The sequence below is a fragment of the Mycteria americana genome, chromosome 1 (genome assembly GCF_035582795.1).
Source record: "Mycteria americana isolate JAX WOST 10 ecotype Jacksonville Zoo and Gardens chromosome 1, USCA_MyAme_1.0, whole genome shotgun sequence".
Lineage (NCBI taxonomy): Eukaryota > Metazoa > Chordata > Aves > Ciconiiformes > Ciconiidae > Mycteria > Mycteria americana.
In genome coordinates, this window is record NC_134365.1 from 113027319 (window position 1) to 113051771 (window position 24453).

Consider the following 24453-nt stretch of genomic DNA (forward strand, 5'->3'; position numbering starts at 1 on the left):
GATTTCATCGACTAGAACCACTTCGAATAAGCTTGTTGGCTTTTATGTTCAGCTATGGGGTCCCCTCACGGTGACCACATTCCCTTCTGCTCACAGCCTCTGAATCTCTTCCAAATGGCAGCAGTAGGTGATGCAAGGAACTGAAGGATGAACAGTAAACCTTAACTAGTCCTCAAATGGACAGCGTGACTTCAGTTTGGCATTTTAAAAACATTATACTCCCACCACCCCTATTTTCCCCAGGGAATATAGTTTTTCTTTTTTTTCCATAGTGATCTTGGCCTTTTGCAAGCAAGAAACATCTGAGAGAGGAAGCTCTTGTTTCCTTCTTTAATCTTTTAAACCTTTTTGGGTGCAAGCAAGTGTAAGTCAGCATCAAGCTTCCACCACCTATTTCAAAGCATCTTGCACCTATGACTCAGTTGAAAATAATCCATTCTGCCCACATGTTTTAACATAGTGATGACTGGTTTCTCCACAGGTTGATATGCAGGTGAATGAAGTAATGGATGCTGAATGAAGGCCAGAATGTGGTTGACTAAGGTTATGTTAGTTTTATCTAGACATAAATTAGTTCAAATAAAATGTTTATTTTGAATTATACTAGTCTATATGACATAGATGTTTCTATACCAGAGTTTATAATAGGAAATTTTTTAGTCTGAGGGAATGGTTTATTAACGTATACGTCAAAATACATCTATGCTTTGCATTTTGGGAAGCAAAAAGTACACATAAATATAAGTATATTACTGTATTTCTGGGAAGCACATTTTCTAGTAACTGGATCTGCTTTGAATTGGCTCTTGTATTTCATTAACAGACTGAAACACCATCTACAATACTGATGTATGGTAAATAATGTAGAAATCATGTCACATTTTAATTAAGCATTTTAATGTAATTGCTTCATCCGAGTTAATTTATACTGATGGCAGAATGCACTTTATTTTCAGTGGCTGTTTTCAAGTGAAGGAGAGTAACAGGAGAAACGGTAATCCACTATGAAAGATAGGATTTGCAACTTTAACATTTTAATGTAAAAAACTTTGCAGTTTATATGAAAGAAGGTGTCTAAAATACGTTTTATCTTCTCTCTGCCTTAATTACATCTGTCTGTGTTCCTTGTGGTCACAGATGTCTTGATAAAGCTAAATATTTTGGTCTGGACCTAGTCCTCTAATGCTTATGAAGACCCGAAAACAGTTTGGGACTTGATATTTTTTATCAGTGACTGCCAGCCTGTGTTTGTAAGCTAGCCTTGTATTTTGAGCACTTCATATCTGCATTTAGTGTTGTAAGCACCAAGTATGGGAGCTCCTTAAAAAAATCATACATCTATGTGTATATGTGTAGATACACATACACAGTAGGTTAGAATGCATTTTGTATTTTCATGCAGTACTTTGGAATGAAAAATGTATTAAATTCCTACACTAGGCTGAGAACAGAAATAAAGGAAATGCATCATATTACACTAACATTAAGACACCATTGAATTTAAGGCATTTCAACAAGTAGAGAATTCTATTTTAATAGAAACCTATTTAGAAAAGAGCTCAAGAAGATAAACCCATTTTTTTCTTCATATTTTTTTCCACTTTAGAATGCTGTAATGGGCTATCATGATAGTTTTTATACAAAGCACAAAATCCGTATTAAAAGTCACCAGTACAGAAAAAGCAGGTACTATATCAAAGGAACCCTATTACTTTTTATTCACCAGGAATAGCTGATACTCATTATTGTCAGATGTTTTTAAAAAACATTACTTTTTATGAGAGGAAGTTGCAGTATTGTGAGTCTGTGCTTAAGTGTACACGAGCACATATCTATAATTGCTTGAATAATTGCCAAAACACTTGCCTAAAAAGAAAACTAAAAAGCTATATTCAATCCTTATTTAACTCTATTAATTCCAAACGAATTACACAAGAGAGAACTTTTGGCTTACATTCAGTTTATTCATTAGAAAGCAGCATGATACATGATCAGCCTTTATGCACAATCCATAAACCTCATTCCAGAGCTTTTTGTAATAGACAAGACAGAAGAACTCCCATGAGCCCAGTTTAAACAGATAACATACACCTTCATTTTGATATGTGGTGAGATTACACTGAGAAGCCTTGAGTATGCATTGAAATGAAAATGCATGTTGAAAAATACACTGTAAAAACATAAAACCAAAACAAAAAAAATGTTTGGCCTAAAATTAATAATTTAGACCATTTTTCAATAAAGCATCTGCAGTTTGCGAACTTTTATTTTTTTTTACTGCCCGTGCTTTGTAAAGCCCCCCTCCACTATGCATTTAATGCACTGGTGTTCAAAGAAACCATTTCCCCATGGTCTTATATAAAAAAAAAAATAAAATGATAAAACTATTTATTAACAAAACCACAGCATCTGTTTTGAAATACTGCTCTCAATTGGTAATGGAATTCTCAGTTACTAATATTTTCCTCCCTGAAATTTAAATATTTATTCAGTTTTTCTAACTGTGAGATTGGAATGCCAGTCTGGTTTACATCATTATACAATGGCTTACTTTCAACCTTTAAATCCCATTTCTATCATTAAAAAATATCAAGCTAATAGATGATTTTTTTGATCCAATCCACAAACATGGTGACTCGAACATACACTCCTGGTCGTTTGGGAAGTGCACACTCATAGCCAAATGATGTTACACCAACCAAAAACCACTTGGTACCATCTTCAAGTGTCAGAGGGCCACCCGAATCTCCCTGCAATATGAAATTCAAAAGTTAAAAGTGAACAGTGTCAACTCTGAAGCAGAGCCTGTTTATGATGTTTTGTTCATATTGATCCTTAATTGTAGACATTGTATCCCTATATGTCTTGGGCACCAGAAGCGAGATCAATATGAATTCTTCCATGTGGAAAAATTCTTGAGATAATCCGTTTCCTTTTTTTCTTTTTTTTTTTTTTAAAAAAAAAGATGTGATCTTAAGCTCTTAACAGTATTTCAATACAGGACTGGGTTTTCAATGATTTTTTTTGCTTATTACTTTTACGTCTAGCCCTTCATCTTTCACAAAGCCTGGGCAAATGTGTAGGATTATTTTTTAGTTGAATCTATTCAGCCAAAATGCAGTTCTATTTTCGGTCACCCCGAAAATAGAATTTTCTGCAATTTCAAATTTAGAGAAAAAGATGGCAAGGTTGCCAGAAGAGGAGGAGTCCTTTTATCACACCTCCTTCTCAATAGTTTAGCAGATGTAGCATTGCAATAGAGTATGGGAGACCAACTTTGATTCATCCCACAGCCTGAGTGGGGGATGAGTCAGCCATGAGTGTCTTGTTTTGATGAGAAAGAAAACAATGACTATTTTTCGTTGTCTGTTGAGTTAATTGAACGAGTATTATTTTTGTCTTCTCATGGCCCTGTGAATGGAGCTTTATGGGAGAGTTCTGCAAGGACTCGGCCATTAAAATACTTCTGCCCATAACTCTAGGGCATCCGCAAAAGTTCAAAGGCTGTGACAGCAGCCTAAAGGCTGAAGCACTATCAGGACTCACTTGTTCATCTTTGCTCATGGTTGAATGGTCATTGATCACAACACTGGTCACTTGTGCTCTATATCAGCCTACACTGCCACACTGCTTTTTTTCAGTATGAGGTTCAGAAGACAAAAAGGAAAGAGGAAAGCCACAGAGGCTGAAGGAACGGCAAGTGAAATTAGGCTTGCATACACTCCTCCTTCTAGACTAAACTAGCCAAAGTCACTGCACCTGATGAAGGCTTAGGTTGTGAGGGCAAGGCAAGAGCAATTATGTGAGAGTCCTCCTCATCAGACTTAAGGAGAACCAGCCGGTCTCCATGCCATAGACTCCATATTGCTGGAAGAAAAATTATGTGACAGCCAGCTCTGACTACATCCTCAAAGAGAAACAGTGTGTTATAAGCAGAGCTGAAATGGATAAAAACTAGATCCCCAGGGAGCAGCATATGAGAACAATGCAGAAAGGCAGCCTCTCCAAAATACTGTGGCATCCACTTAGAAAAGGTCTCCAGAGTCTACAGATTCTGGGGAAAAGCATCATTGCTCTCTCTCCCTGCATGAAGCATTTTTGAGACTTCATTCTATTTGGTATGTATTTCTCTGTACTCTGCTTTTCCCTAAGTATGTCCCTCTTTCTGTCATGGAATTACTCAGCAGTAATTATTCAAAGCTTAGTGCAGAAAATTTCCAGTCCTCGTGTTTATCTCCCTCCATGGTTGTTTATGTCAAGATGATACAAAGTAGATTTTTATCTTTTCAACTTGTATCCTGATAAAGTATTAAATGGGCAAAATACTGTGAGTAGAAATTACATTCATGGACAGTGATTGTCCTGGTTTTAATGATTAGAGGGTCAGGGAGCATTTTATTCAGTAATTAGATGTGGTGTACGCTAGCAGTGGAAATGAGTCACTTGTATTTACCTGACAGGAATCTACTCCTCCTATGTCATATCCCGCACAGATCATATTCTCAGTAATACTATATTCTGGCATCCATTGTTGGCATTTTTCATTTGAAATGAGAGGGACCTCTGCTTCTTGCAATATATCTGAAGTGGGACCTGATGAAAATACAGAGTATGTTTACCGGCTGTAATAAATATGTACATCCCACTCAGAACACCGATAGTTTTTCCTGTTCCAGCATGCTGGGCACACTACCGAGCAGCAGGAAGCCCTGCCTCACTGCTGTATTATTCAGGCTTATACCCCTGTAACACAGTCACTGATTAAACGGTGCTCATTAATTGAATCCTGTCTTTCATTTGTGTAATGGGACTGAATTTGGTTATAATTAAATCAAGATTACTAAAATCAATGACTGTGAACTCACTGTGGGGAGATCTAAGGGATAATTAAGGACTTAGGAGCTTGGATTGTCCAATGTTTCCTCACTATTCATTGTGTAACTTTGATTGAATATTTCAAGTTTTTATAAAAATTTCTGTTACTAATTCTTACCCAAAATTGTAAATGCAATTTTATTCTGAAAATGTAGAAGCAAACGTGTGCAAGCAACTGTGGAAGTGAAATGGCATGTTTATTTTTTCACAGAGACTCCAAATCTGGAGCATGTGATATACAAACAGAACATACATTTCACACTACAGTCAGTATTCTTCTGGGGAAAATCATTTGCACATTGTCAGAAAGACTAATCTTCCTCCTCCCCCACCCAATATCTGGAAATAAGATGTACATATTTCATATTGAGAAAAGTAGTCATCATAACTTCTAAGGGGATGCGATAAGGTTTTTTCATAATTTAATTATTTTAGATATGTATGTTTTTTCTCATAAATATGTTATAACTCTATTACTTTGCTTTAGAGAAGGAACAGTGGAGGGGGATAGTTCCCAAATTTTCACATGGAGGAGTACCTGTCTAAACTATGTGCCTTTAGCAACCCCTGTGGAGTCAGGAGCAAGCTTTCCCTCATGGCTTCATGTCTGCCATAATTTTCCAAGCAGATGACCCACCTTCATTCATAATACTACCCCAGCCAGCAATGGAGCAGTTAACTCCTGGTAAAAACTGTTGATTTTTTTCTGGTAAGCAGATAGGTTGTATGTAATCTGTGAATGAGAAACAAGCAATCAGATTCAACCTCTTCCCTGTATTCAGGTTTTTATGAAGTCACATAAGAAAATGTACATTAATTCTAACCCACTTTTTGGGCAAGATATCCAGGAAGTACTGGACTGACTCCAGTATGATTAAGTTGTAAAAAATGTACAGCCACTCCATCACCCTCATATGCTTAGCGCAGTTAGAGTTTTCCATAATAGAGTAAATCTGTTTTATGGGAAAATAACAACTCACCTGTATATTGCACTTTGTATTGAAGGTGCATGAGAGCAATATCACCATCTTTTGTACGCTTCATGTAATGAGGATTTATAACTATTTGATCAATAGTTTGAACTACTGTTGGAGGCTGTGTCATATCTGATTGGTCATACAAGCCAAGAACTGCTTTCCATTGAGATGGTTTTAATTGCCTCCTAGAAGTTGCAAGGAATATTCACAATTATGAATGATTAATGAAAGTTTTAAAAAGTATGTTAGGTAAAATACTAATCTTTAACCTCATGGTAATTCATAGCATTTGCACATTTTGTCAAAATAAATAGAATGTAGCAGATGTGCTTACAATTTTGTCATAGTATTACTATCTTAAACATCCACACTGTAGAAATATGTGGTTGATTTTTTTTATGTTAAGCTTATAATGCATTATTTATAAAGAATTAATCAGACAGTAGTGCAGAGGAGGAAAATACATTAACTAAATTACTATGGGTTTTTAAACACTGTGAAGAATACTGCTGACTGCCCACCAGGCAATTAATGTCGGTCCCAGCCAGAAAATTATTATGGAATATCTAAAGAATAATAGGTCTAAAGTGTCATTGGAAATGCTGCAACTCATAGACTCAGAAAATTGGTCTCTTAATTTTTTAATCTAAATTGAAAAAGATATGCTAAAAGAAAATATGACATAATCTGCATTTTTTGCTGAGCTACGCATGCTGGTTTGAGGTTATGTTTAAATTGGAGAACTTAATTATTTGCTGTTTTTTAATCAACCAGGTCATAGTTTCAAAAATATGTTTTCAGCCTGAATGTTGTACTGAATTGGTTTCTGCTGATCTTTTGGTTTGACATCAAGAGGTTATCTTGTTCTAATCCAGGAGCGTTTAAGTTAAATGTTCAGAATTAAGGTGTGAAACTGCAAGCTTCTACTTATGAAAATTCCACCAAAGTCAAGATGATAAAATGAGATTTAAGTGCAAAAAGAAAGGTGATTTAAGTGAAAAGGAAGTACCAAGACAGGCGTGGATTTATTGTGTGAAAACTAAGCAGGCTTGATCCTTCTCATTTCAGTGTCTTTGTGTGGAATATAGCTCCTGTCATGCAATGAGGCATCAGTAATGTATTGGCATAGTCTCCACTGCCTTACTACTTAGCTATTTATAACGAAAGCTCTACTGTAATTTTTAATATTAATGTTTCTTTTTTTGCCATTCCAGTTTCTAGGTGTCTTCTACAGCATTTGTTTTTATTATAGATGTTATGGAAGCAAACCCTAGAAAATATTTAAATATAAGGTACAAATAACACCATCTAGAGGATATCCCATATTGCCTAATCAATGCACATAAATCAAGATTCATTCCAATGATGCACAGGAAATCTTGATCAATCTACGATAATATACAGGAGGAACAGGCAACACTGAGTTTACCTTTATGAGGTATGATGTCATCCTTTACACCACTGGCAGAGATTCAACGAATTAATGGAGGCCCATATTAATTATGGGTTAAGTGCAAATGCTCAGTGTTAATACCATATATTTAAAGTGCAAATCTTCATTGTTCAGAAAATGCTGCTTAGTTTCCATGATTCTCTGCCTTAAGGTAAGGACTGGGGGTTTACCAGAAAGTAAAGGAGCCTTTAGCTGAGCCCACAAGTGATTCAAAACACAGTAATTAAACAGTGAGCTAGTTGTTAATTTTTTATATCGGTGTCACAAATTATTCATAATCTGATGCCTCCTTAGTGAACCTGCACATAAAACAAGTGTTTCATCATCATTAAAATCAAAAAGAAAAGACATGGCATGTCATATGGCCATCTCAGATAGTTGGAAAGGTACCCCGGAGTCAGTGGGAAGCCAGAGGCACTTGTGAATTTATATTAATTTCATTCTAAAGTAAACATCTAGAAACCCTCTAAAAAGTGCCACTCCCCAGTGATTTCAGTATGATCCTTTGAAAGTGTGTTTTGCTCTATACAGGATTGATCGATGGCTCAGGTCATACTTCAGCCCAGCTTTACTGACGACTGTCCACCGTTTGGATACTTGCATGTTGTGGGAGTATCAGAGTGTTAGCTTATGAGTGCAATGAGCATTACCCGTATACACAGTGTGCTGCTGTCACCAGCCATTCATCACTGACAAGGGAAGCTCCACAAACAGGTCTGGAATTAAAATGGAGAGAAACTATCCAAGGCCAAGCCTCTCTTCTGGCATCGCTTCCACCTACAATCCTTGTTCCATTGTTCTGAGTTACCAGGTGTTTTCCACAAGCTAAAATAAAATAAAATAATTAATTAAAAAAAAAAGATTTGTAGGTTTTTAGGGGAATATAGCATGTTTTATTAGACTAGCTAATATTCTTGGAAAAATAGGCTTTGTAGTATCTGAACTGCTATTAAAAAATACTATTACTGTGGAAAAGGTTTGGTGTTTTATAGCTGAAATCAAGATGCAACTTTACAACTTGGATTTAGATGTGTTCTTTCCTCACACCTTCCAGATTTTTTATATATGTGTTTTCAGTATAGATCCATCTCTAGTGTATACTTAACTCTGAAAACAAGTGAAGACTGTAAATTTTCCTCTGTTTATATCATTACAAGTATAGCTTTTATAGTCCATTCCCTAACCCTTCAATTCAAACTATAAACATTAGGCTTTATGGACTGAACAATTTGATTTCTGTGTGAAATATTCCCAAGGTATGTGTACTTACGTTTAATGTTACATTGCAGATGAACCACCAGGTTGTTCAAACAGTGTTCTCTAGAATGAAAGTGCAATTAAATCACAAGTATCTGCACACCAGGTAACACTAAATGACTGGCAAATATACATACATACACAGACATATATAAAAATGTATATAAGCTTACATATACTTATGTATCTAAGTACATTCATTTATCAGTATCAAATTTAAATATAATATTTTGTTCTACATGTTTTAATAATATTTTAGTTATAAATATACAACATCATATTATATATAATATTAAATGTACGTATTCCTCTTCAATGGACACTTAATTGTTGTATGTTATGGAAGTAAAAGTAGACTCTCCTTGTGTTTTAGGGAAATGAGTCATTTGTCTGTGACAGATTCTCAACAAAATTGTAACTGCATATGGTACTTTTTCTACCTTTTGAGATGTTTTCAGTACCTTACCACTAGAGATCAGTGTGACCAAAGAATTTAAGAGGTTAGTTTGATATCACTGTATCTTTTTACTAAGATTATAATGCACTGTAAAATATATAGCTGTATATACAGGGTTAGAAATTATTTAGCAGAGATATAAAGCCAGAGTCTGAAGAGCACAAGACCACAGATCAAAACTACTCAAGCATTTCTGATACCCAGAGGTTTTAAGATTATCTTCATAGCTTGTAATGAATCTGAACACTTGGGACAGTGTGTGTGCTAGCAATTTAAATCTGATACACACAGAAATATATCGGAGAGAAAAAAAAAAGTCTGCCAATGGCTAGTTTACAGTATGCATTTCCACATCATTTTTAAATAGAAAAAAGGAAGCATACTTTAAATGTGATATGGTATTACGTATCCCTCACTATGTTTGCTCTAAAATTTGATATCTACTGTGAGGGAAATAATGCATGATGTGACCCAGCATTTTTGTAATGGCATAGTGGTGCAAGAAGGGCAAGTGGGAAATGTAACCACCCCCCACCTCCTCAGTTAAATCTTCATTACAAAGGGGGTAAGAATGAGATATGCCTCCAGCCCCGAATAATCTCACATAGCCATTTTCCACTTCAAGATAGGTGCATAATTTTAAAGCTGTAATTTAAGAAGTGGAAACCAAATTCTGTGATTTGTATTCAAATCTGTATTAACTTCATGAGGGTGTCCCTTGGTAGTGAGACAAACATCAAGGAGGACAACCAGAAACACATAAACCCACAGGAAAGCAATACCATCTTCTGCGTAAACTTCATAGCAACTAAACACTCTTGACCAAGCTCCCTTCACAGGCTTTAAAAGGGTGGTCAGTGGTACTCTATACTAGCTCCTTTATCCAGTGCTACACTTTCTCTTCGGTAGATGCGTAAACTAGCCAAACTAACGTGCAACATGTCAGGTTTGTCCCTATTTTTTTACATTGAAGCAGGGAGTCGCATGTAACAAGGGTCTTTGTCCTACCAGCAGCGCCTACTGATTGCTTTAGTAGAAATTACTTCATGGGCCTCTGCTTTTTCTTCTTTCTGAAGCTATCTGACAGTATGAAAACCACTTCCTTGCCTGCGCTTTGATTCACCAGTCCTCAGCTGCCTCTTGGTCAGCACAGGAGAGTCCAAAAGGCAACAGAGGCATGGCATGTGCTGCATACCCATCCTATGTGCCTCTCTGAGTGTCATCTATGAAGCAGCATGCTGCGCAGAAATCTGAAGTAGTTGGGATATCTGTGAGTATGATCTTCACTTAGGACTGGCAAAAGCAATTATGCCTGTGGAATCTGCTCACATATATCTTCAAGGCAGGATTTTGCCCTGTTACAGAGCTATCCTGCCAAGAAATACATTACCTAAGGGCATCAGAGAACAGTTTTGCTGTCTCTGCCACCATAGATTTCAAGTCTTATTTGTGCCTTCCTTTGTTTCAATGGTAGTTATGCTTGAATAAAGACCAAAGACAATGTGAGAAATACGTTTCATAATTTTATTACCAGTTAATGAATTTGGGTTTTTTAATTATCAGATCTGCATGATCTTTCTATCATTTGTTATATGTACAAAAAGTGTGAATCTGTAACAGTGTCACCCTGTAAAATGATTCCTATCAGCTGTCCAGATGAAACATTGTAGAAGATACCTATTTCTGCAACAGAAATACAACTAAGATGAATGAACTTATTCCATTTCCTCCTGCATTAATCACTTTTTAGTGTTTAATAGATATTAACGGAAGACATCTTTAAACCATTACTGCTCTTTAAGATCTCTTGTGACAATGCTGGTTTAGACATCCACTCAAGAAAAAAAGAAAAATAGCTTGCAATGATATTCCATTAGTTTAAGATACTTTCACCACCAGTGAGAATGATAAATGTTTTGGGATTAACAGAGTATAATTAGAACATAAAATGTATCTTTTTTTTAAATATTTTCTTTCACTGTAGATAAAATACAGCATAGCAAATTAAGAATTGTCTCCTGCTTTGTTACTATGTGGTGAGTTTACAAAGAAAACCTGAAAGAATATGGACTCTTGCCATCCTTAACATGGTTTCATTTTAACAATTAGACAGTAATTTTCTGCCTCAGTGCTTTTGGTAGGATTCCAGGAAAATGTGTATAACAAACCCTTTTATAAGCAGAAAGACAGTAACTGAAGTAATTTTTTTTTTAATTATTATTATTATTTGATTATGGCAAGCCTTTCTCCTTTTGGAGGTGTACTGTAAATCCCAGAAATCCTGTACTGTAAATCCTGACGATATAATGCTGTGCTAATGTTACATTTTCATTTAATCTACAAGAAACTCTACCAGTTTGTACAACCCTTCAGAATCACTTCAAGCTGTTATTTGGACTGAGAAAGATTAGAATATAATCAAATGTATCCCAAGGATCATCTCATCTAATGATTCACTTCTAAATGTGGAGACAAATCCAGAAGTCAGTTTTGAGTGGAACTAATTTGTCTAAATATAGATACCTGTCTGTGGATTGCTTACCTTAGCAATCCAAACTTAGTCCTAAATCTGTATCAATAAAATCAATGGATTATAGAGTGTGACATCATATTTCAAGAGGTGCCTTGATGGATCGCAATTTGGAGTGCTTATTTTTCTCTATTGATTACAGAGAGAACCTAGTGTGATAACTACGGTATAACCATGGGCGAATGCCACTCCCTTTTAATTCTTCTACTATATTATATATCCATAACTTAGAGATTTCTAGATGAGAAATGTTTTGTAAAAATAGCAGTATTTATCGTTTCCACAGTAAATGTATAAAGATTTCAGTTAAGATTGTACTGAATGCTAGCTAAAAAAGTAGCAACCATCTCTCTCTCCTTTTAAATTTACAACAGATGGACAAGAATGGAAGGGGAAGAGTGAGTTGCCCAATGTTACACAGAATTCAGCAATAGACAGAGAATATGTTTATAGTCCGAACCTCATACAGAATCATGTTACATCTCAGATGAACTTGAGCTAGAAATTAGTGTGTAAATGATCACCACCATACCTTAAGTTACCCTTTATATGAGGAAGAAACCTCACTCTACTCACCTCTTTGTAACTATTAGGCTGTGGTTAGCTGCTTTGGTGATGTTGACAAACGGGCCATCTCCAGTGAATAATATGGTTGATGACATATTTACATCCCTAGAAGGAAAAGACACACATGCATATTTTTAGATATTTATCCTGTTCCACCGATGGAGGAATGTTTGGGAAATGGTTATGCTGGTGGAATAAACTGCATCATTTTTTTCCTGAAATAATGACTATTTATCAGGAGATTTTTGAGGCTTGAGACACATGGATTAAAACACGACTTACGTACTTTCACTCTTACATCTTATTCTAAGGTTTCTAATGCTATAATAAGATTGAAAGAGACAGAAATTAATTACTTTAATAGCAGTAAATTATCAGTTTCTGCTTTTCTGTGCCACAATGAAGGGTTTGCAGTACCAATTCTTAAATATATGGAGCTAAAACTTAGTATGCAAAACAGAACAGTAATAGCTGAACCTTGGAATGTCAGTTTTGCTTTTTTGAGGGGGAGTAATTACATTGATACTATACTTCTGTGCCTAGAGAAGAAATGAAACTATATTTTATATCATGAGGAATCTAATGGAATAAATGCTACCTTCCTTAGATGTTAAGTTTCACGTCATAGATCTGTTGAAATCAAAATAATTGTTTGTGGAATAAGTCAAGGGTGTCATGTTTGCTATTGAACAGGATAGTTCCTCTGAAGTGGGGTGTACTCCTCGACTCACTTTTTTTGTAACGATGGCCTTTTGAACACCAAGAATTCTGTGTACTATTGGTGAGATAAATTGTTTTGATGTTTATAACCCATATCCAGATTTACTTTATAGCCCATTCTGCCTCATATACTTTGTGACACTGCATATGACCAGCTTGGAACATACACCGAAGAAACATATTTGCTTTCTGTTAGGAAGCATGGGGAAAAAAGATAGCTGTGGTCAGACTACATAATTTTTTGGGGGGTGACAACCTACTCCCATCTGACCCTTTAGCCATACGTATCTCAGGAGCAAGAAGAGAACCATTTGTGCAGGTTTAATACACAGGGAGCACCTGTGTAGCAAGGAAGTACCATCTCTTCTCTTCAAGTGCAGTAAATCTCATTCTCCTGGGAAGTATGAAGTCTACAATCTGTCTGCAAATCTGCTGTGTATGGAGAGTAAGACTAGGCATAGGAGAAAGGAGGTGTTCAATAGCCCTGCTGTGCCCCTGGGAGAGCTGTGTGACCCACCCTACTGAAAAAGTCATTACTGCAGCATTTCTCAACCTGGAAATGACAAAGTCCGCCTAATTCTCTCTCTAGATATATGTACAGCCTAGTGTACAGACTTTTTTCAATATAAAACACTAGTATTCTAATATGTACTTCAGAGATTCTCCCAGAACCCTGACTTGACCTTTTAGACAGTCTGGGAGAGTAGTAAAGTGCCAACCCAGGAAGGTAGAGTCAAATTCTACAATGAGGAACTTCGCTGAGAACAGTCTAATCACTGAGCTATGATAAGTGCAAATGTGTGTAAAAGTCACTAAGTTGGTTCTTGAGAAAGTTAGTGAGCAGGAGCTTTTACCAATGTAAAAAATGAACATGCTACCAGGAAAAGCTTAGAGTATGTATGTTTATGAATATTACTGGCTTACATTTTCTATGGCACATTATACCAGGAAACTTCAACTGAATGCATGTGTGTTTTACTAGATTACTGTAACAGACCCTGTAATAGGGCAAACACTACAAACCTTCCAAGTCAAAGCTTCCACCAACCTCATAATACTTGTGAAGATCTCTCATGTCACCTCAGCATCTTTCTTGTTCTTTTTCAGCAAAGATTGAGCAAACTATTTTGCACTCTTCTGCTTCTTTATTTTTAAAAATGTTGAAATTTCTGGATTACAGTTTGGAACTTCTCTGAGCTTCTCTGTAACCACAGGGGCTTTATTAAGCTTCCCCAGCTTTTTGAAACAAGATCGAAGCCCTTTTTTGAGAAAACCTTTGATAATTTCATTTGGTTCCTTAGTGCGCTGAAGCACACACAGCCGGAAATCTCTAAGCTTTATGAGTGACCGCAAAAATCAATCTACTCTTTTAATTAACTTATTGGTAAATGAAGAGTGTTAAGCATTTCTGCAAGTATAAGAAATCATACACTTTTCCTGGAGATATTCAGTTTAGTAACAAGAATATAGTTTGTTCTACAGGTCCAGAAACACATTGTCACAGCTTTTTAATTTCTGTTAATGAAAATTATCTTTTAGAAATCTTGCAGGTTGTGACAAAAATGGCCTTTAAGAGGCTAACCTAGGTGTTAAGTAACCCTCGTTCCATTCAACATGCTCACTAGGCAAAACTAACAGAAAACTTAGAGAATAGCCTTGGAAGTTTCTTACACACAGATGTACAGAGATATCTGTGCAGTAAATTTCTCAGATATTATTGGTCCTCATGTACCTAAATGCTCTATGGATCACTATGATTTCAGTCTCTAACTCTGTCTCAGATGTGCTCAGTAACAATAAGCAGTATGAAGTTTTGGGAAAGATTCAGATGATGTGGTACCATGCTGAAAAAAAATTCAGAATAAGGATAGAAGTGCAATTGTCTGATAACTACAATTGTTTTCCCTGTTTAAAAAAACCCCAAACCCGCATTTCTTATTTGAAGAAATTATGTTCACACATTTTGTAATTCTTTGTTTAGTTCTGAGGCTGTGGGATGTTTAATTTGTGTTTGAGACACAGGGCAGTGTTTCTGTTTCATCTGCTGATTTTCTGACAGAAAAACAAACAATGAAGAATGGTAGAAAATTACAAATAGCAAACACTTTCTTTGGCATAAAAAAGCTTTGTTCACGTGTGGATTCATATGAAGAGCTGCTGTTTTCTAAATGCTTGTGTGCACACAATTTTTTATATGAAAATTTGCAAATTATAAATAAAAGTAACCTCTCTATACTTTCTGGATTCTAAATGAAGCTTCTTAAGCAATGGGTTTAAGCCAAGCTTACTAGGAGTGTCTGATCCTAAGTGAAGCTGTGGACCTATAAATCAAAAAAAATCATTGAGACTTCTCCTGTGGCTTTCAGGTCAAAGTGCACAAAGTGCACACTTGGTGACAACTGACATGAAATTAAGTCTATCCCTGAATTATTAGGACTGTCCTAATTCTGGTCCTCAATGCTGCAAACACAGCCTGAACACACTGGGAACCAGGTTTTTTCTTACATCCAGCACATGACTCTCATTGGCTCTACAGCAGAGTAAGCTCATGCTATCTGTTTATTATCCTAATTTATCCGTCAGAATAAATTTTTTTTTGTGCATAAATTTTGGGGTTTCATTTCCACCCCTTTCAGGCCGTATATGATAGTCTCAGCACACTGGAGAACCTGGGTCTGACAGTCAAAGACAGGATTTTCTGAGATGTCTCAAGGAGCTAGGCATGTAGCTGTTACTGACCATTCATAAGTGGGGAGGACGAAAACCTAATTGACCTGGAAATCTCAAACAAGACGTATTCCAATGAACTCATTTCCTTCTCAAGAATTTTGTGAGTTCATGAAGAAAACAGACTGCAGGGTTGAGAGCAAGTCCTAAACTCTCAGTCCTTGTTGGACTTTTGGGTATGGCAAAATTGCAAGGTCTGCCCCCATTCCTGGGTACAATTCAGTAAAGACCCAGCTGGCTCTGGTCCCAGAGAAACAAGCGTGTTTCACACCAGATCAGTACAATGGTGAAAAGCTCAATGTATGATTGTGTTGGTTCAAGGAAAAGCAATGCTAATAATACTCAGATGTTAACAGTGTTGTCAGATGCACACAGTTACAGGTGCAAGCTGAGCAAAGGAACTTGTTCAGGTTTCTCAAGAGCACCAATTTGTTCACCTTGCACTCCAGGCTCATTAAGGATATTTGTAAATGATTTGCCTAAGCTATATTTTGTAGATGAACACATAGGCATGCCTCCAGATTTGCTTCCTGTTTGGCACATATCACAAATGCAACAGTCACATATTAGAAAAATTGAGGCAAAAGGATTCACATGTGTGATATATTAGAATCTATGTGGAACATTGCACTTTCTAGCCCAGCTACATAAATAATCAGGAGATGCTACAGGACTCCTATCATTTTAGTCCTTTTCATAAATTAAACAGTAAATGAGACTAGCAAATGTATAAGCAATTAACAGCAAAAGTAAATTGTCCTAGATGAACCTTAGCCTCTTTCTCTAATAAAGCATGATTCTAGGTAATTATTCAGTATAGGAGCATGAGCTATAACCTACTCAAGACCTGTTATTACAAACATCCATTTAGTAACAAATATGGTGCCACTTGTTAACGAGTATGCTGCTACAGAGGGATTTGTGGAAAGCAGAAATAGTGCGATGCTTACAGGATTTATATATATGTATATATATGAGAGTTTTGTCTTATTCTGTAGGATCAGTAACAGGAGTAGCACCAAGGATACGAGAATGTGATGCAATTGACGTTTAAAAATACTTTTTCTTGGCAATGGGAACATGTAATAAACTGAGAAATGGAATAAAAAGCAGTAACTAGGAAACTTAATAGGATTTTTTTTAGCAAGTATATCTGACTAGTTTATAGAGACAAACTGAAACATATTATGACAGAATGTTATAGAGACAAAAGCATAAGTAATTTTTAAATGGTAATAGAAAGTACTGTGGAAGGCAAAGTTCACTGAAGCCTATCAAATATAAAAATGTAAATTAAACCAATAGACCACAAAATGACTAGTGTCCAGAAGTTATAGAGGGAAAGGAGGTGGGGGAGGGGGAGAAAGGATCAGAGGAAGAAGGCCGCTGTATAGGACAAGGTATTTGACTAGAAGAACATTTAGTCATAGTTTGTATGTTATATGCATGCGTAAATGAGACAACTACATACATAAATTACAATCAGGATTTGTGCATGCAAGTATCTGATATTTACGTAAATGCAGTACCTACTCAAAGGGAAAAAAGTGAAAAACCAAACCAATACACATTCATCCAATGATAAAAAGTATTTTCAAATAACACTTGGATATTTTTCTAAGTCCTCCTACCTCTGTGTTTTCTACAATTAATTTATCAGAAGGGCATTTGCAGGCATCCAACTTTGGTCAGAGACCAACATAATGAATTGCAAGCTTCAAATTTAATTTGATTATTACTTGGATGAGTGACATTCCTTAAAAGCCTCAGCACTGTAGGAAAGCTATTTGTTATTCAGTGGATGGCAGTGAAGTTGCATACAGTGTAAGGCAGGCCAGAATTTAGGCCATAAATTTTACCATAGATTGAAAAATACAGCAATTCTGCACTCAGCCCTCCCCACCTTTTCCCTGGAAATTCTGCTGAACAGTGACTGAAGCCAAATCTATTTTTTCAGTTATATACTTCCCTCCTCCCTCCTCCCTCTAAGTATACCTCAAGAGAAATACAGTTTCCTTTCCCAGCAGCTCAGGTCTAATGATAGGCATGAAATGTATTGGGAGCCCAATAGCAGAATACCCAAGTGTTTATCTTGAATTTACTTGAAATGAACATTAGTATGATAGCAGAGCAGCCAAGGCTGCTGTTTGCTCCAGCTTTACTCTTGAGCCATCCTCATAAAAGTGAAGACGTAAATGATGACATGAAGTGATAAAAGACTAATACTTCCACATCAGTCTCCCAATGTTCTCCAATATGTCTCCTCATGCTTAATCTGCCATATTCAGAGTCATCAGTCCTGTAATGAATGCTATCAAAACAGGGTTTGCGACACTTACAAATTGGTTGGCACACCAAGCACTTCACTTGCCACAGAAAAATACATTTGCCTTTTTTTTGGGTGGTAAAGACACCAGTAAAATGATGAGGAAAACATTAATATACAGACTCAACAAACCTGCAAACAAGTTACAAGGACAATGAATATTTTTCACTCACCCTAACCCCAGCAGCTGGCAAACACTGTCTGAAATCTGTTCATTCCAATCATCTGCACATGCCAGGTGCCACGTCTTTCCAATCCTGGCCTGTACCACCCCTTCGGTGCTTCGAGAACCATTAAGCAATCTCACTGTAGACCAAAATGGACAGAAGCATTTTAGATAGGTAGTAAATGACCCTCCCCCCCACCCCAAGCAAACAGAAATGTCATATAAACAGATTTATTATCGCCAGCAAAGAACAAAAAAAAGTTACAATATGTTACAGCGGTAATAAACCCAGCATCTCCAGGATGTTGTGTTCCCACAGGAAGGAAATGTTATTGTTATCTCCTTCTATATTTCTGCCACAGGAGAGTCTCATACCCTGTATTTTGCAAATCTCACGAATAGACAATAAACAGTTTTCCATCAACTCTAACCAATGTTTTTTCTTAGCCAGCATTATGTAATTTCCAGATACTGCGTGAAGCTTTAGCTACATGATACTCAGTAACACTGATTGGAAATAAGGTTAAAACCACAGATGACAGAAAAATTGGATATTCCAGTTCCGATTGCTATGAGAATTTTCACTGTTTTCATTGCAGCTTTAGCTAAAACACACACAAATAATAAAAGCTCCCTGAAAACCAATCTTTCTATCAAAACTTTTCCCAAAACAAAATATTCAGAAAAAAAATTCAGAAACTCATGAAGTATTTGGTGAAAAATCTTATGCTATTGGCATAGAGACTAAGGAAGTTGGACCATAAGGTTTATGAATGTCAACAGAATCCCATATATGTCTCAGGAGCTACAGCTGCATTTCAGGCAGATGACAGTTATTGCCAGCGTGAAGTAGGGTAAAACATACAACGCATTTGAAATTTACTAGTGGCCAAAATATATTTTTTTTTAAATCTTAGTTGTCCAGAAAACCTTTTTCCACAAAAATATTTCCACAAAAAAGTAAAGCATACCCAATACAGTAAAAAAAAAAAAAAAAAAAAAAATTAGATTTTTAGGAATGCCTCTTTGACATCCAGAGTGCATGAATGCAAGAAGTGATATACAGTAGTTAATTAATGCTAAACCCCAGTCATGAGAAATTTTCCAGCTGTCTTGAAAAATCTCAGAATTGTTTGCACTGCAAGATTTCTCCAAATTACTTTTGACACCTCTCCTCTCTTCTACTTGAACTATAAATCCTTTTCCTTTCTCCTCATCACATCCATGTTCTTCTCCAAATACATTGTTGGTAATGAATAAGAGAGTCATTGAACACTCAACAACTGCTTAATTCAAATGTCATATATTTTAGAATTCTGCAAAGGAAGAGGTATGCTATGCCTTTTCTTTACAGTCCCTGGGAAGTTTCAGAAGTTGGAGTATTTGAAAATGACAGTTTGTCTAGTTCGAATTACCACTTCTGATAAGAAATTGAAATCGGTTTCAGGAAAATGAGCAAGAGTTTTGGACACTGAAAAGACTCAATGTGAGGATGTCTAATTGAATTGTCATTTTATTTTAAGGTTTAGATTGATTCAGCCAATGTTTGGATTAAATGGGTTTTTGGAAACAATACTCCCAGTCTTTAATGTGAGGTAATTTTTTATGAAGTAATAGACAACCTATGGCAAAATAAATCTTTGGGAAAATGTACATCATGTTAATGTAGGTGATGGTTACCTTGTTCAGATCTTCTTTAGCAATGGCTGGAAAAACCCATTCAAGGCCTCTTTGCTTAAGAAGAAGCTGAAGTGAATTTTATTCTATGCATTTTAAAGGAACAGTATGTTTGCAACAAAATAGCTAATTGACTAATGCAAAGAGTGACTCTGTGCCTTGGGACATATATATATGTATACATATATATATGCGCCATATATAGGGACATATATATATATATATATATATATGCATGTAAAAGACGTTGAAATCAATGAGAACTATCAGCACACATCCAAGGACATATCTGATCCCTAGCAGTCCTCTTTAAAACAAAGGAAGATGATGTTGTCTTTATGTCTGTCATAACTGAGCTTAAAAGCCCGCTTTTAACTCTTCCATTAGTGCTCCATAACAGATTGTCAGAACAGCACTTTGTCAGAAAGAACAATTTAATTTCTGTGCTAGGCCCAACATGATTTTAACATCAGTTTTACATTTAAATTATTGTTTAGAGAATGCTATTTCCATGTTATATGAAATGAAGCCACATACTGTACCTCTACATTTTGGAAAGAACCATTTTACCAGAGGACAAAGCAATAGCAGCTGTTGGTCTCCTTGTTGTAGGAACGTGCAGACCCACTCTGAGCAATGGCTGCTGCTTTTGCAGCTGTGCTATCCCTTCACCCTATGGCAATGCCTCCACAAGATGGAGTCCAGGCAGGCTGGAGGGTGCCACATACTGCAGTTTGGCTTCACACTCACAAGACTATCTGGGAATTTCCATCAAGAAGACTCTTATTCTCTACCCTACGCTGCAGAATGTATACCGTTGTGAAACTCAAATTAATTACAGCAAAGAGGGTTAGAATTTGGCAATACGAAATTCTAGAAGGAAAGCATGGAATGAGTTTTCATTTAATTTTGAGGCCATTATAAGCAGCCACAGTTTTAAGCACAGAGAAACTTCCTACCTTTTCCAGAGGTCTTCACCAGCTTACATACACTATCTCAGAAAAGTGACTTTGCTTTTTTGGCCCTGACAAACTCGGTGAGATATTGCTGTGTAAATTGGCATGGCCTGCATGCAGCTGCAGTAGTTTTTGCTAGCTGATATTTTGTGGCTCCTTTCCCAGGTAATTCCTACCAAATATGCATGCATTGCTTCTCTTTGCATGAAGGAAACCTTACTGCACTTTGCTTCATCAGAGCCGTCTTCACACTGAGGCAGGTTGTCACAAAGGTTTTGCAACGGTATACAGGCCCCGCTACCACACTGATGCTCGTCAACTGCACAAGCTCCTGAAGGAAAACAGGAAGGGAAAATTAATCCGTAATTATGAGCAAGGCTGATGTTCACTGGAGATCATACAGTTCACCTGAAAGAAAAATCGAGTGGATAGTATGCAGAACCTTTGATTTCCTTTTCTTTCCTTTCCTTTCCTATCCATCTCTTTTTCAAAATAAAGATTATTATCAGATAAATAGAACCTAATTAAGAATAAAATCTACAGTATTATACCTTGTAGTTTCTGCTGTAGTTAGCATTGCTCAGTTACTAGTGTTCTTCTGTTACATGTAATAAACTTTGGGGGGATGAGAAAAGTCAAATCCTGATTAAATTATCTCAAAAATGACTAATGATTTCAAGTTCCAGATGTTCGGCACTTTCACAAAAGTTTAGAGACCTTAAAGTATGTCAAGTCAAACATACAAGTAAAGAGGTATTGAAAGCCAAGAGTCTCCTTTTGAAGCCTGTCTGGGAGGAAAGGTGGAAGAGACAAAAGTAACAGAAATGAATGAGGAAAGCATTCACAAAAGTAGGATTAAGCTACTTCAGTATCAGTTATGTAACAAAAGCAGATCAGATAGAGAGTAAGTATAAAGTTATAATTCTTTCTATGGCCAAAGTGCATTTTTCATGGCACTGTTCTATGTATTTACAGGAAATACACAGTCATAAACTTAAATTCTATTGTAAAATTATTATTTTTTTCTTTATTTTACCTTTCTGGACTTACTGACTTTAACATTTAATTATCTAGAAGTCTTATTTAAAGCAAGATAATTGCTTTGCTTCTGAATTTTTAATATTCATATAAAATGATTCATTCATCAATCAGTATGGCCTTTTGTAAAATATGGAAGTAAAAGAATAGGGTTTATAAAAGGCCTGAACCAGATTTTCACACATTCAGTGGCCATAACTGATGCTAGTTTTTCCATAGAACTTAGTTCTCACTTAGACAGGTTTTTTATTATATTGCATACTGCCAAAAAGTATTTATTTTCAAATTACGCTTCCTTTTCAAAAACTTAATATTTAATGGAAAAACGAAATACAAAGAAAAATCTGCTTTTCTTGTAAAATTAATTTATTTACTGACAATCCTTTTACCCTTGGGCCTGCATGCTAATGATATTAGTCTCTGTCCTTTGGCTGCAAAGATCATGAATAAGCATAATTCTTTTGCAAATGGAACCTTTTTAATGTATTTAACCAGAACTGGCAATGGCCACTTTGAGAACTCTGCCTTGCTAAACTCAGTTTTTACTTTACAACAAAATATGGGCAAAGCTGGCTCAGCAAAGATGTTGAGCCAGCTAAAAAGAAAAGGCATAGTGTTGTTGGACTGAACAGATGTGATCAAGAAGGCAGAACAAGAAGTAGCAAAATGGCCGTATGTCCATATAAACCTACCTCTCAGTCTTGCATAACGGGACTGAATGGAGTTGATTTTACAAAGGTAAATCAATGGTTAAGATTTTTTTGAAGATTAAGAAGATTAATATTATTATTACTGTTAATCTATAAAAAAGCTGCAGCTAGCTAAACATGCTGGGAAGCACTTGCCTTTTAAGATATTTAAAGTAGGAAAAAGACCATAGATTCTTGTTGACTTTCTGTCTGTGCAAATGAATGGTACTTCACACATCTCTGACTACATACTGCTTTTTCTTTCTCTTTTATCTGCTATCAGACTTCCAAAGAAGTAACACAAAGCCTCTAATTAATTCCGTCAAGATTTGGCCTAGAGTTAGTGTAAGTATTTGTCCTGGTAAGCATATTGCTCTTCCATGTACTTTAGCATTTGGCTCTATTTTGCATGGTTTTACAGAGCTGATTGCTGAATTACTTATATGAGTGACAAGTCTAATTGCAGTCCCAAACAAAACCAGGAATCTTTCAGAAGGGGACTGGCTGGGACCAGAACACTGCTGCTCAAATATTTAAAAGACTAACTCTTCCCGGATCCTTCACACGCTAAGGACCAAATTTTTAAAGATGCAAGGAGGACTTATTGCAAACATTAATCAGAGTTATCATATACATTTTTCTCTTCTAGTGGATGTGATCGATAATAAATATTTTACAAATGCATTTAAACACACATTAATAACACATTCAAATGAGTCACAAAGTGATGTTCTTCTCTGGGGCTTGTATAGGGAATAGTTCATATTTACCCTCTTAACATTTGAATAGTTTTTGGTCAAAATCCGGAATCAATTTTTCACATAATATCACATAGAGTTGCAGATGATACTGATATTGGTCCAATTACACTAGAGCAACAAAACCGTCACTTTTCATGCTAGAAAACATAAAGTACAGATGGGTGACTGCTAGGCTTTTTCTCTTTAACTTTTTCATATTTCTGTTGATCAAGGGCTGAGAGTCACCTTCCACTCTCCACTTTTTCTCAAATGTATTTGACCAGTGGTATAACCTCTTAAATATAAGGGTTTATATGCTTACCTAGATGGTAGCCAGTAGTAAAGTTTGCAAGAAATCCCTTCTTTGTTGCAGACTTGTCTGTAAGGAGGATTACTGTCATCTCGTTTGTTGTAGAGAAGACATCTGGCAATGGGTCTTGTCCTGTATAGACAGCTATTCTCCAGGAGAACATGAATATGTTTAAACTATTTTGTTCTTAGGTATTTCAAAATGTTTTGGGCTCAAAAGCAAATACTGCTACCCCATGAATACAGTTATTCCCCCAAACCTAACTGCTATCAGACTGCAATGATCAAAGCTCAACCTCAAATTTGACATATCAGTATAGAAAAATAAGGTTCGACTAAGAGATTATGCTTCTGTTTGTCCACATACATAAGCAGTTTTATTTATTGAGAAGTTAATTTTGTTTGGATTGCATAGAAAGCTGAGTGTGTACAAACATTTGGGAAATGTGATGTCACATACATTATGCTTTCTCAAGTTTTCCTCCTAAATTCTGAGACCCAAAAATGTGAAGAAATGTAGAATGAAATTAGAGAGAATTAATTTCCTTTATATTATATCCATCAGTTTGCTCCAGCTGTCTGATTACATTCATTTTAGTACCCAGTGCTGTTACTTGCCCAAAAGTAAGGAATTTGGTCCTCTGCCATCTCTGACTTCAACTACATCAAGAATATTTTCCAGATCAAAAACCTGAAAATGAAGTTGAATGTTTTTTCCCTTTTCAGCATTTAAGTACCACACACCTAGAAAATAATAGCACACACAAAAAAATCACCTTTTAAGTTGTTACATTTAGTGTCATTTTCACGTTGAAGGATTTGGGGAGGGGCAATCTCTGCCAAACTATTAAGAATCACCTAAGAGACTTAGAAGTCTAAATCTTATCTTTAAAGAAACTTATGCTGTCAAGATCCAAAATTCAATTGACTTTTATTCTTCAAAACACTTTTGAAAACTGGATTTAGGCTCCTAAGACATACACACATGC

The 24453-nt window shown here is 36.0% G+C and overlaps 1 protein-coding gene across 1 annotated transcript in view; it reads right to left on the reverse strand.

Annotated features, from left to right (window-relative positions):
- Positions 1-2594: 2594 nt before the first annotated feature.
- The window catches only part of TMPRSS15 (transmembrane serine protease 15), a 57924-nt gene continuing 36065 nt past the window's right edge, over positions 2595-24453 (reverse strand). The window contains exons 18-28 of the mRNA XM_075491846.1: positions 24083-24208; positions 23478-23609; positions 20909-21019; positions 18063-18195; positions 12126-12221; positions 8576-8625; positions 7956-8130; positions 5856-6037; positions 5513-5608; positions 4454-4593; positions 2595-2750 (exon numbers count right to left, since the gene is read on the reverse strand). Coding sequence (XP_075347961.1) covers positions 2595-2750; positions 4454-4593; positions 5513-5608; positions 5856-6037; positions 7956-8130; positions 8576-8625; positions 12126-12221; positions 18063-18195; positions 20909-21019; positions 23478-23609; positions 24083-24208 — 1397 coding nt within the window. The remainder of the gene's footprint in view (positions 2751-4453; positions 4594-5512; positions 5609-5855; positions 6038-7955; positions 8131-8575; positions 8626-12125; positions 12222-18062; positions 18196-20908; positions 21020-23477; positions 23610-24082; positions 24209-24453) is intronic.